The 14,593-nt window shown below is 41.6% G+C and overlaps 1 protein-coding gene across 1 annotated transcript in view; it reads left to right on the top strand.

Moving 5' to 3' along the window:
- Positions 1 to 14,593, top strand: part of cracr2b (calcium release activated channel regulator 2B) — a 137,257-nt gene that overhangs the window by 34,275 nt on the left and 88,389 nt on the right. The window contains exon 2 of the mRNA XM_069896715.1: positions 1,571 to 1,809. Coding sequence (XP_069752816.1) covers positions 1,612 to 1,809 — 198 coding nt within the window. The 5' untranslated portion in view covers positions 1,571 to 1,611. The remainder of the gene's footprint in view (positions 1 to 1,570; positions 1,810 to 14,593) is intronic.

Genomic DNA, 14,593 nt, shown 5'->3' with positions numbered 1-14,593 from the left:
AAAGCCTATTTCCCTTTCTTAAAACCATGTTGACTTTGTCTAGTTGTACTGTTTTCTAAGAATCCTGCTAATGGTTCCTTAATGTCTGTAGGACCTATTTGAGAATTCATGGAACTGTGGGGGATGGAATCCAGTGGTGCCACTGTTTCCAAACCATTGCGATGACTTCTCTCACCACATTAGGTGAACTTTCACTCAGAGTAGCAACCATGTGCTGGCTAATGCAGTTGAATTGCATTTGCTGAAGTATGTGTTCCAAGACTGGAGGGTGATGCATGATGGTGAACCTACCAAGACAGGAGCAGCGAGGATGACTTTTCGCCAAAGTTGAAACGTTTCTTATGGAGGTTGTGTGGAATTATACTTGAAGTCACACCATCTTGTTATAGAAGATGCGTACTTCTAGAACAGACTGAATTTGCTCTGCAAGGCCTCTAGACCACTTCTTTCCCCCATGTGCCCAGCTGAATAATAGGCATTGTTTGGGCCACTTTATAAATTTTAATATGGATTAATTCACTTCAGCGACTTGTTATTGCTCTATCTTTTAAATGTTGTATTGTTCAAAAAATTCATGTCTTAGCCCGTGATCTTTCCTCATTTTGTTGTAAATTTTTAAACCTTTTGATATATCCTGTTCAGATTTGTATATGGGTGAAATGTATGAGGTGAAGGGTAGGAGTCGTAACGTGAACAAAGCCGATGTCAGTCTGGCCCAGTCGTGACTGAACAAACCATACCTTACCACTCCTTATTAAAATGAGAGCCCTACCTCCCTATTTTAAAACATCATCAAAATATAGTTTCTTGGTGAATGGAAATAGCTATGATGTTGGCTGAGCAACTAACCCGCTTGTCAATACCAGCGGTGGACATCACATGCATTCATCACGCTTATAAAAATGCCTTCTCGTGAGTTTAAAATATAGTTTTGTTTCAATTTTTAGGCTAAACATTCAATTTCTAGCTTCCTAATCTCACATTTATGTTTTAGAGAAATGTACTGTGTATTTTCTTTGAGGCACCAAAAGTTTAAGGCTTTGTTATTCAAAGGTGAATTATAGAAATAATTGTTCATACAACATGTAACAGGAGGAATCTGAAGTTCCATAATGCTAGTAAATGCTTGGCAATTTGGAAATTTGAAAATTGAGACAGGTAGTTTCTTTTTGTTAGGCAAGGAGAAGAGGAATGATGGACCCAGTGTTGGTTTGTGGAATAAAAGTAGTGTCAGAATTAGTTAAGGTTGAAGTGGAACTGGTTAAGGTTTACCCCTGGTCTTCATTGACGGCACCTTACAATGAGGAGCTTGCCCTGGCATCATAGTGTAGAATGTAGTTTATTAACTCACCTACTCCATGGGTTTTGAGGAGAAAGAAACAATTGAGTGTTCTCCTTTTCAACATCTTTTTTACTGTGGTGCTGGGCACAAAAGGAACATAATTAATTGTAGTATTCATAGAACCTTCAGACCACTACCAAGTGGGCTGTTGCTAAGAGATGTTGCAGAACATTAGAAGCCTCATTGAATTATGTAAACACGAGCATCTTTTTCTGTTGTACCTCATAGTGCAAACTCACTGGGCGCTGGGCTGGAGCCGCAGGTAGACGATGTCCAGAAACAGAGGAACGGCAGGTGATTTGTGGCTCGAAGGAGAAGTGGGTCCCAATGCCCGAGGGGATAACCCGGATATCAGCGTGAATCCCAAAGAACACAGCAGTCCACATGAAACCCTGGAAAAGGCTCGCGAACTCTTCCAGCTTTGTGACAAAGAGGAGAAGGGCTTCATCACCAAGAGGGACATGCAGGTAGTGTAAATGCTGTCTTTCATTAGACATACTTTTCTTTTTAAAAAAAAATTAAGGATAGCAACTTTAACTTTTTTAGATGATGGAGTACAAAAGATTCTGAAAGTTGCATTTTATGATCTTGGAGTTCACGGGAATAAGACTGTCTTTTAGTGAACCCTGCTTCCTCAAATCTTTGAAGGGTGTGGGACAGTGAGGAGAAAATTATATTAAAAATGCTTAGTGTAGTTGGTGTATCACCTTTGTTTCTGTGTCAGAAGCTGTGTCAAGTCCCTCTGTAAGAGCTTAGGCATGAAGTCTACACTGATAAAATTTATAAGGCATTGGAAAAGTGGTATAAAGGGTGAACCAACGCCTCACTGGATTAATGTTAAAGAACTTGCTGCCCGATTTTTGAAGAGCAGGGCCATTCTTCCTGTTCTGTTGGTTGAACGTAAACAAAACAAATGTTCTGCCTCTATAATGGGACCCAATTGGAAATGTTGACTGGCCATTTCTACCTGCCTAACCCATTGAGTTCTTCTAGCTTCTCATTGTTTGCTAAAAACAGACATTCCCCACATCTCTTCCATGTACTTTTATACCTGTAAACTGGTTATGAGGTGTGATTAAAGCATGGATTACAATCAAAATTGGTTGCGTTTACAAACTGGATGAGTCACCTATATACCTGTCCTATGATTAAAATGACTGCAGTTCCCATACTGATACATCTTGAGAGAATATTTCATATGTAACATCAGGGTCTGGATATAGTGATACCTGGCAGCCACTTAAGTGTATAATTGAGGGAGTACATCGAAGGATACCCGACAGCTGAGGCAGGGCCTAAATGACGTAACCTGCTACAAAACCAAATTCAGTGCAATATGAGATACAAAGCTTCACTCCCAGATGAGCTCAATGCCTTCTATGGCCGACTTAGCCATCAGAACAAGGAAGAGCCATTACGTTGCCTGGTGATCCTCTACTCTCAGTATCTGAGGATGACGTGGGGGCTGCTTTCAGAGGAGTAAATCCAAGGAAAATATCTAATCCGTATGGAGTACCCAGCCAATGTATTAAACGATTTCTACAACATCTCACTCCAGCAAAGTATCATACCCACCTGTTTCAAATAATTGTTCCGGTGTTGAAGAATAGTGTAGTAACCTGCCTAAGTGCTGACCGACCAGCGGCACTCACTCCACTGTGATTGAGTGTTTTGAGAATTTGGTGTTGAAGCCTATCAGCTCCTATCTGAGCGGTGATAATGGATCTGTCTTAATTTGCCTACTGCTGCTACAGGTCTATGGCAGGCGCCATCTCGCTGGCTCCACACAAAACCCTGAAACACCTGCACAGCAAAGATGCATACATCAGAATGCTCTTTATTGGCTGCAGTCCAGCATTTATCATCATCAGCTCCTCAAAATAGCAAACTCCAAGACCTGGAACTCAAGATCCTGGATTTTCTTGCCTCCAGAACCCAATTAGTGCAGATTTGGAAAAACACCTCTCCCACAATCTCCATCACTACTGGAGTACCACAAGGCTGAGTACTTAGCCCCCTACTCTACTCACTTTACACCTATGAGTGTGTGGCTCAATACATCATCAAAACCATTTACAAATTTGCTGATGCGACCACAATAGTGGGCCATCTAAAAAGGGGTGAGGAGTCGACACACAGGAGGGAGACTGAAAACTTGGCTGAATGGTGTACTAATAACCTCCTCTCACTCAATGTCACCAAAACCAAGCAATTGATTGTGCCCTTTAGGAAGGTGTGTGATCCAGTGATCACTGAGGAGAATCAGAGGTGGAGAGGGTGAGCAAATATAAACTCCTGGGATTCACTATCTTGGGGGACTTTTCCTGGATCCAACATACTAATGTCATCATGAAGAAAGCACATCAGTGACTCTACTCCCGCAGGATAATTAATGCGGAGAAATTTCTTTAGCCAGAGGGTCGTGAGTCTATGGAACTTGTAGCTGCAGGCAACAGTGGAAGTGAAGTCATTGGGTGAATTGAAGGCAGAAATTGACAGATATTTGATTAGTCAGGGCATCCAGGGTTAAGGGGAGAAGGTCAGGAAGTGGAGCTGAGTGAGTGGCAGAGCAGACCCGATGGGCTGATTGGCCTACTTCTGCTCATATCTTGAGGAGTTTTGCAGAGATTGGGAAACCTTGGCAAACTTTGACCAGTATGTCATGGAAAGTGTGCTGTTGGCTGCATCATGGCCTGATATGGGGCACCAATACCTCTGAGTGGAATATCCTGCAAAAGGTATAGAACAGGCTAAACTCTTCCCACCATCGAGAATATCTACATGGAATGCTGCTTTCAGAGAGCAGCAGCAATTATCAGGGATCTGCACCACCCTGGACATTCCCTGTTCTCACTGCTGCCATCTGGAAAGAGGTATGGCTGCCACAAGACTTGTACCACTAGGTTTAGGAACAGTTGCTACCCTTCCATCATCAGACTTCTAAACAATAGACTCAATTGTTTTAAAAACTCTTAATTTGCACATTATTTATTACTGAACTTGATTTTTTTTTCAGTACAGCACTGTAATGCGCAGCAGCAATGAGCAGGCACAGACTTGAAGACTGTACAACAGGCTTTATTTGGCTAAAATTCTCTGCGACAGTAGTGGCTGTGATAGTAGCTCCCGAGTGATTGGCTCAGGACTATATTCCGGTCGGGTGATTGACAGTCGGCCGGGTGGAGTTAGTCCCCTAGGGGTCTATTCAGGTCAGCTGATTGACAGCCAACCAGGTGTAGTCTGTCCTCCAGTGGGCTTCCTGCAGGTACAGAGATCGCCCCCTGCAGTAGACTAGTGGTGTAACACCGCAAGCACCATCAGTATGTTTACATTTTTCTTTTTTTTCTCTCTTTTGTACAGATATCTTTTTTTAAAAATTCTTGTGTGCAGATGACGGTTACTAATAAGTAGAGATTCTACCTGGTCTGCAGGAAAAAAAGAATCGTAGGGTTGTATGTGATGCTCTGACAAAAATTTTGAACTTTGATATAGATGCAAGAAATCTGCTGGAGGAACTTGGTGGGCCAAGCAACATGAGTGAGAGAAAAAGAATGGTCAGCTTTTTGTGTCAGAGCCCTTTGTCCTGCCTGAAGCCTTGACCGTTCTTTCTCCCACTGAGTTCCTGCAGCAGATTGTTTGTTACCCTTGATTCCAGCATCTGTCATCTCCCGTGTGGCACCAGTAAATACAGTTCATTCTTCTATAAGGTAGCCCTGGTTCTTAACATCTATTCATGAGACATCCTACTAGTTTGACAATGACAGCACCAGAAGATTAAAATCCTAGACCTGGTTTTTAAAAAAAAAAAAATCAATATATAATATATTTGACTGGCTTCTTATTGTGAATTCCATACAAGACTACTCTATCATAACTGCCTGGCAGGTTAAGACGAATTTTTTTAACCCCCTCTTTCCCAGTTTTGATGAAAGATTATCAATCTGAAATGTTAGTTTGTTTTCCTCTCCATGCCCTGCTGAATATCTGGCATCTTCCATTTTTACTTTGATTTGCATCTCAGGAGGGGCAGAGGATTGAAAATGTGGGGAGCTGAGCTGGAATCTGATTACCCCAGAGAAGCAGAGACCAGAGGAAAATGGGAGAAGAAAACTTGGGAGGATTAGATGAACAAGGTTGGATGAGGAGAAGTGGCCAGGGGAGCAGGGGGTAAGACATTGGCACATTTTCTCCATGATATTTTTTGATGGTGATGGGTTGTGTAGAAGGGAGCAGAGATGATGGGGGAATTGATGTTGAATGTTTCAGCCACAGCTGAAGCATCCACACAATAACAATCTAGAGAGCAAAGGGCTCTCTGGGATAGGAATCAAATTCAGTCAAGAAGTGCAGGAAAGGTTGTCGATTTTTGATCCACTGAAGGCATGAAGACGTTAGGAACAGATAGCTTGGCTGAGCAGTTGGATGACTAGGTTAATTGTCAAGAGATTAGAGAGCAGGAGATTGGATCATTATCAATTTGGACGTCAATGTCTGGAAAATCACGGGGGGAAATAAATAACAATTATTGCCCATTAGACTGCAAGTACCTGAGTGCAACAGTCCCGGGGGTTAGATGTGCAGTCGAGTGGATGACCGTCAATGAATTTTCCCAGTGAGATTTACACTGCAGGCTTCCTCCAAAAAGTTGTAGGGGTCCTGTAGGATATATGGCAGTGTAGGAATTCACTCAAAATTCCTGCCCATTCTTTTTCCGACTCCTGTGTAGTGGGAGAATTCCTTGATTGTGCTGTTACATGCCTGCAGTCTAAAAGCCATAATTCTTATTCATAAGAAAACAGTGGAGAAGCTCAATGAACCTTCTCAGGGAAAGTCATCATCCGCGGGTGCAGTTAAGGTAATGACAGCACTGTAGATGGAGAGTGGGAAGACACTGGAGTCATGATGGTTTGGGTGTGAGACTGCAAGGGAGAAGATGTATCCAAGAATAAAGAAATGAGCAACAGGAGGTGGAGAGGAGAAGAAAGGATGATATCAGAGTGGATTGTGCAGCAATCAAAATGTACAAAAAGTTTTGGCTGGAATATGGATCGCACTGGCTAGATTAGGAGAGACATACCCTTGATGTAAGTGGTGGGTTGAACTGATAAAGTGCCTGCGATGCATTATAGGGATCTGCTTGGGGTAATGAGCATCCAGGTTTTGAGACGCTGCTGCACAGATGGAGCAGAGAGTCAGCTGTTAGCATAACATCATGCCGGGCCGCAGCAGCAGAGATTCCTAATGATCTGATGTCCACAATAGGTCAAATGGGAGTGGATCTGGAGGACTGAGGGATTGAGAGTAAACAAATTTCAAGAGAGGGTGAAAGGATAAATCTTGAAGATAAGAGAAAAGGACTGCTGAAAGTCAACAGCACTGGGACTGAAAGCAGAGCGGTAAGGTCTGGGTCAATCTTATCCACTGGAGGGTAACAGAAAAGTTTTGACAGATGAGTGAAGCAGATCAAGATGAAACCACAGGTGATCATTGAGAAGGGTGTTAATGTGTATCAGATAGTGAGTGGATGGTGTAGCAGTCAAAGTATGCACACAAATGAGAATGGTTGGAATATGGGTCCAGGGATACAGATTGGTGAGTTAGAGAATCACCTTTTGGGAGAGATCATTGCTTGCCAAGATCTGACTTGTGCTGTGACATGTTTAAGGAATGTAATAGGTGCATTCTTCCCAATATTATTAGGAATTGTTCTGAAAATAGCCATTGCTGACTGACCCATTAAGTTTGCATACAATTTCTAAAGGCTTGCAATGTCAACTCCATGCCTGAACATTGTCTATTCATGATCTTCTCAATCGGACAGAGGACCAGGATTAGCAGACAGAAGTTATTTTTGCTCAATTCAGTCCCAGCCTGGTTTTTTGTTTTGGATTTCATTTCACAACTTGGCAAGGTCATGAACATCACACTTGGGTTATTGGTTCAGTATCATCTCACTACCCAACAGAGAAAGGTATACTGGCTGGTTGCATCACAGTCTGGTTTGGGAATTTGACTGCCTCGGATTGCAGCCAACTCCATCATAGGCTTTGACCTCCCATGCCTCAAGAAAGCAGCCAAAGTTATTAAGGACCCCAGCATCCTGGTCACAACTTCCTCTCACACCACCTTCAGGCAGAAGGTCCAGAAGCCTGAAAACCAGCATCTCTACGTTCAAGGACAGGTTCTTTCAAACTTTTGAACCTCCCCTTGGTACACAAATCATGGATTGTCTGCACCATTACATTTTTTTTCACGTGAGGATTACGGTGAATACAGGGTATTTACATTTATCTGGTGCCCGAGAAGAGCAGGGTGACTTTTGTCCAATAGCACTCACATCTACTATCATGCAATGCTTTGTGAAATTAGTCATGATCAGAATTAAATCACACCCAAGTAAAGGTCTGGACCCACTGCAATCCACCTACTGTCACAATGGCTCCACAGCAAATGTGATATCACTGGCTCTCCATTCAGATCTAGATCACCAAGAATTCAGAAACCTGTAGATCAGGCTACTCTTCATCATCTACAGCTCAGGTTTCAACACCATCAGACCCTTCGTGCTGGTCAATAATCCTTGGCCTCTGCATCCCCCACCCACTCATCAAAAGATCTCAGTCGTTATGAATCGGAAAGAATGTCTCCTCCTCACTGATGATCAACACAGGCGCACCTGAAGGTTACGTACTTGGCCCACTGCTTTACTCTTTATACAACCATGACCGTGTGGCCAGGCACAATTCAAATGCTGTCAACAAATCTGCCGATGACACCGTGGTTGTCAGCAAGATTACAGACGGCAACGAGGAAGCGTACAGCAGTGAGATAGATCAGCTGGCTGAGTAGTGCCACAAGAACAACCTGCACTCAACGTTAGCAGAATCAAAGATTCAGGAAGGGGAAATCAGGGGATCACAAACCAGTTCTCATCAAGCAGTTGAAAGGGTTAAATGTTTCAAGTACCTGGGTGTCAACATCTCTGAGGAGAAGTCCTGGAGCCTCCGCAAAGAGTGGATTTGGTATGTGATGAAAGACTCTTGCAAATGTTTACAGCTGTACTATGGAGAGCATTCTGACTGGTTGCATCACTGTCTGGCATGGAGGTGCTAATGCATAGGACAAGAAAATACTCCAGGGTGTTGTGAACAAGGCCAGCGCCATCAGAGGCATTAGTCTCCACTCCATAGAGGACATCTCAAGAGGCAGTGTCTGAAGAAAGCAGCCTCTACTATCATCACCCAGGCCATGCCCTCTTCACACTGCTACCATAGGGAAGGAGCAACAGAGCCTGAGAATGAACATCCATTGGCGCAAAAACAGCTTCTTCTCCTCTGCCATCAGATTTTTGAATGGACAATGAACCACAGAAGTTACCTCACTTTCTGTTATTTTTGCACTCATTTATTTATTTTTAAATGTAATTTTATAGCAACATCTGCACCGTGATGCTACCGCAAAACAACATATTTCATGACGATAGATTCTGATTCTATACTTATTGTCTCCTTTAATCCAATTAGTTGACTAGTATAGTTTTTCTTTACAAATACCTTTTTGGCTGCAGCAAATAAGAATTTCAGTGCCCATGTACCTTAAACAATGTGTGTAACAATAAACTCATCATTAACGACATCAAAGGTAAAATTTCACTATTTAATACTGACCTACAGTTTCTTTGTATTTCCTGGTTTAGCTTATCTTAACCTGGTGGTTTTGTTGTATTATAACGTGGTTATAGCTTGTATATCAGTTGTTCAAATTCATTTGTTTTAAAATTGCTTTAGATGCTGGCATATGGCCATTGCCTTGTTTTACTGTACTATAAAATCTTATTGGAAATGAGCAGCTCAATTATATATCACCCTTTCTATTCTTGGATTACCCACATAAATCTTATTTATAGTTCAGAACATCCTTCAGTACTTCATAGCTTAAAATATTTTGTTTTGTACAGGCCCAGATGTGTCTGGAATATTGTCGCCTGGTCTGTTATTGCTACCTAATGAAGGACATAACCAGGATAAGGAGAGTGCAATCGTGTCTCACCAGATTAATTTAGACGTTTAACACAGTAACGAGCCCACAAGCCCATGCTATCCAATTACACCCAGTTGATCTCTAGCCCCCAATATGTTTTTAAGGTTGGAAGGAAACCAGAGCCCCCGGGAAAAACCCATGCAGACACAGGGAGAATGTGCAAACTTCTTACAGACAGCGCGGGATTTGAATCCTGGTTGCAAACGCTGTACCAGCGTTGCATGAGCTGTGCCGCCCAGATTGATTCCTGGCACTCTCAGAGACTCTCCAATGAGGAGAAATTATATCGACTGAAGCCTAGAATGTAGATCTCATTGAAATGTTCAAACTTTTCTCACCCTTTGACAGGGTATCTCTGGGATGCTGTTTTTTTTTCTGGCTGGTGTGATAAAACCTGGAAACATAGTCTCAATGTGAAGAGCTGCCCCATTCAGGAGAAGAAAGTTCTTCATCTGCAGGGTTTTGACTCTTGGGTGGATTCACTATCCAAGGGTTCTGTGGGCACTCACTCACTGAGTAAATTTAAGGCAGATACTAAGGGAATTCAAAGGATATATGGTTTGTGTAAGAAGTTGCTGGTGATGTCAAAGATCAGCTGGCACCAAATGATCTAATACTTCTTAGAGTTATACATAGCACTGGCAGTACAGTGGCAGGGCATTGTAGAACTGCTACCCCAGGATTCCAGTGACCTAGGTTTAATCCTGAATTCTGGTGCTGTCAGTGTGGAGTATGCATGTTCTCCCTGTGTTCACGTGGGTTTTTTCAGGAGCTATAAAGATCTGCAGGATGGGAGGTTAATTGACCACTGTAAATTGCCCCTGGTGTGTAGCCAAGTGTTAGAATTTGGAAAGAGTTGATGGGAATGTGGGTTTTTTAAAAAAAGGATTAAATAAAAATTAGTGCAGTTGGGCCACTTGATGATTGTCATGGTCTTGATGTGCCAAAAAGGCTCTGCTCTTTATGACTATAACTTTGTAAACCTTGAGGGCTAGCACACGGCTGAATATCTAATAAGCAAAAGTACTCCGGGTAAACAAGAAGACTGCAGAAATTATGAGAGGTATAGACAGTGGACGCGAGTAGGCTTTTTCCACTTAGATTGGGGGAGATAAATATGAGAGATCATAGTTTTAAACTGAAGGGGGAGAGGTTTGGGGGTACATTAGGGGGAAGTGATTCACTCAGAGAGTGGTGGGAGTATGGAATGAGCTGTCATTTGATGTGGTGAATGCAGGGGTGGATCTTGTGTTTTCAGAATAATTTGGATAGCTACATGGATGGGAGAGGTCTGGAGGGTTATGGAATGGGAGAAGGTCAGTGGGAATCGCAGCACAGACTAGAAGGGCCGAATGGCTTGTTTTTCTAAGGTTCTATTGCTGAAAAAGAGAAATTGTCACCATTGATTTAGCACTGCATTGAAAGTTTATGCCTGTTAAATGAGACTGTTCCTTGCATAATATGCAGGAGCTTTGAATTCTTCTTTCGTAAGAACATTTCAAGACTGGTATGAATCTTGAATCAAATCCAAAACACACAATAAGGAGCTTGGAGCTGAAATGCTGAAAATGAAAGCCTTGATGGAGTTAAGAAGACCAATACTTTGCTTATTTTTGAGGACACAATCACAATATTTTTTGAAGATGAGGGATATCCGGCACTATGGGTATCAAGAGATTTGGGATCAGGGAAGAATGTGACTTTGTTTATGAATGGCTGGGTATTATTGTTCTACTCTTTTTATGTGTGCTCTGACGCCGCTACAAAATGATATGTGATAATGCTTTGATGATTCCTCCTGGTTATCTGTTTGAGCAAAATATAAATCTGGTTATTTCTGTTTGGTAATTCATATTGCACAGGTTCAAGTAAAATCTTGAAGATTGCATTGAAATGCACCATGTACATCAAACAGAAGGTAGCAGTTTATTAATTAAACAGCATAGTCAATAGTCTTCAATATTGGATGAAAAGTGAATGTCAAGCTCCAGGATTTGATTTCCATCCATTTCCTGCTGAATGAACGGGGATGGATTGGAATTGCACCTGTGGGGATGCACTTTCCATTGTGGGCCAGTACATACTGGAGAGCAAATCACCTCATTGTTGTCTCCTTGCCGTTATAACTTTAGGGTTAACTGAATCTATATTGCCAAATTATTTTGTGTTTGTTCGGTGTGGTTGAAAGTGGATTTAAACAATCTTGCAGGTGAAAATAAGTGGAAGTGTTTTAAATTTATGTTTATGCAGTAGTGCATAAAAAAGCCCATCCATTTGATGTGATTTAATTATCTGCTTCCTATTTGAAATACTTTTATTAGACTAATTCAGAAATAATGTATTATACATTCATAAAGCTTATCTGCATTGTGTAATGTGCCTCATCAATTATCAGGCTGAAAAAAGATCATCCTCTTTTGAATTGAGTGAATGGAAAGTACAGCTTTGATAAGACGCGTGTATTTTTAGTTGGCTTAACATTTGCATGTAAATTATTTTGCCCAGCACCGCAAGAAATGAAATTGAACAATGCTTTGATCTAATTTTTCTCATTTAACTAGTTGTCTACCTTTAGCGATCTTCATTTATACTCTCCAAAGAAAGTCACTTAAAGTGTAATGGATATTTATTGACATAACCTAAATGCCTACTTTATTTCATTGATATTTCTGAATGAAAGTTTATGAATAATTTGAGCGTGTTCAGTGAAAGTGCAAATGAATTATTAAGTGCAAGGTAAGGTTGCTAAAAGATGTAGGTAAACAAAGTCAAAGGAGGTCCACACGAGGCTTGTGAAACATACCGGCTTAACTTTGTTGCTGGCAGCTGCAACTTTTGAATATGACATTTTGAGGTGGCTGTAGCAGTCTTGTTGAGGCACCATATTTAAAGGTGGAGCATCAATGCTTCATGAAGGCATATGAGGACTTAAGAAGACCTTGGCAAGAGAAAGTAGGCAAGCAGCATGGAGCAGATAGTAGGCACTGTGAAGTAGATTGCATTAGTTATGCATAGTGAACAACTGGGAGTAACATACAGTGCCCTCCATAATGTTCGGGGCAAAGACACTTGTTTTTCTCCTTTATTTTCCCCTGTGCTCCACAGTTTTAAATTTCTAATCAAACAATTCACATGTGATTAAAGTGCACAATCCAGATTTTATTCAAGGTTATTTGGCTATATTTTGGTTTAACCATGTAGAAATTGCAGCACTTTTTATACACAGTCCCCCATTTCAGGGTACCATTATATTTGGGACATTTGGCTTCACAGGTGTTTGTGATCACTCGGGTATATTTCGAGTCAAGTCACCTTTTATTTATCGTTCATACCATGCTCGCATGGTAAAGAAGAGATAGGGTTTCTCCAGGACCACGGAGCATATTTACATAAATATAAATTTGAATAGAAATTCAACACATTTAAAATATTAAGACTTGTATATTAGCAGTCCATGGTACCCAATCCCCAAATAATCTGGGAGCTCAGGAGTCTGATGTAGCTTTGGGGGGCAGGGGGAGAAATTCTCTTGCCCAATCTGGATGTATGAACCTTAGTGCTGCAGGACCTCCTACCAGAAGGGACAACAGTTTACTTGAGGGGTGTGTGGAGTGCTTCACAATGTTTATTGCCTTTCACCTGCAATAAGCATTGTAAATGTCCTTCATGGTTGGAGGGGAGCACTCACTGATCTTTTCTGCTGACTTCACTATCCTCAGCAGTGTCTTGCGGTCTGAGGATGTACAGCTTCCGAACCAGGCGGTGATGCAGTTGCACAGGATGCTCTCAACACATCCTCTGTAGAATGTAGTGAGGATGGAGGGTGGGAAATGAACTTTCTTCAGCCTTCGCAGGAAGTAGAGGCACTGCTGGGCTTTCTTGAATATGGAACTTGTGTTAAGGGACCATGTGAGATTCTCCACCAATTGCACTCCAAGGAACTTGATACTCTTAACGACCTCAACAGTGGAGCCGTCAATGGTCAGCAGAGCATGGTCCCCCCAGGCCCTGTTGAATTTGACAACCATCTCTTTTGATTTTTTTTAAAAAATGAGAATTGCTTCATTGGTGCAGGTATAAGAGAGCTAGGCTTGTTTCTAAGCTTTTAATCACTTTTGGAGTCTGCCATTTTTCAACATGAGGACCAGATTGTGCCAATGAAAGTCAAAGAAGCCATTATGACGCTGAAAAACAAGAATAAAGCAATAAGAGACATTGCACAAACCTTAGGATTACCAAAATCAACTGCTTGGAACATCATTAAGAAGAAAGAATGTAATGGTGAGCTCAGTAATCACGAAGGGACTGGTAGGCCAAGGAAGACTCCATTGCTGATTACAGAAAAATTCTTGTCATAATAAAGAAAAATCCCCAAATGCTTGTCTGACAGATCAGAAATGCTCTTCAAGAGGCATATGTGGATGTGCCAATGGCTACTGTCTGCAGAAGACTTCATGAACACAAGTACAGAGGTTACACTGAAAGTTGCAAACCACTAGTTAGCCACAGAAACAGGATGGCCAGATTACAGTCTGCCAAGAAGAATTTAAAAGAGCCTGCAGAATTCTGGAAAAAGGTCTTGTGGGACAGATAAGACCAAGATTAACCTGTATCAGAGTGATGGCAAGAGCAAAGTGTGGAGGCATAAAGGAACTGTAGAGTATGTCGAAAGAACCAAAGACTTGTTGATCCAAACCAAGGCTTTTATTAACTAAAAGACTGGAGCATATCACAAGTGGGTCGACCAGTCCAGAAGGAGCAATTCTTTAAGACTTGCCAGTAGGTGTGGCTACACTCTCAGCCAATCACAGTCATCCGACACTACCATCTGTACATATACATATTGGTGATAGAATCTGTACTATCACAGGAACCGCCAAAGATCCAAAGCATGTCACCTCATCTGTGAAACATGGTGGTGAAGGTGTTTATGGGATGGGCCTGTGCGGCTGCCACAGGTACTGGCACACTTATCTTCATTGATGATGGAGCTGTAGCAAAATGTATAGAAACATCTTATATGCATCTTATAAGTTTAAGCAAATATCTTCAAACATTGGTCTTTAATATAATTTTGCTATGTCCCAAATATTATGGTGCCCTGAAATGAGGGGAAGTCCCATAAAAAGTCCTGTAATTTCTACATGGTCAAACCAAAATGTCTGCAAAAAAACCTTGAATAAAATCTGGAATGTGCACTTTAATCACATG

Source organism: Narcine bancroftii, chromosome 1 (genome assembly GCF_036971445.1).
Source record: "Narcine bancroftii isolate sNarBan1 chromosome 1, sNarBan1.hap1, whole genome shotgun sequence".
In the NCBI taxonomy this organism is placed as follows: Eukaryota; Metazoa; Chordata; class Chondrichthyes; order Torpediniformes; family Narcinidae; genus Narcine; species Narcine bancroftii.
Note: the sequence above shows the minus strand (reverse complement) of the source record. Positions and strands in the feature narration are given on the sequence as shown.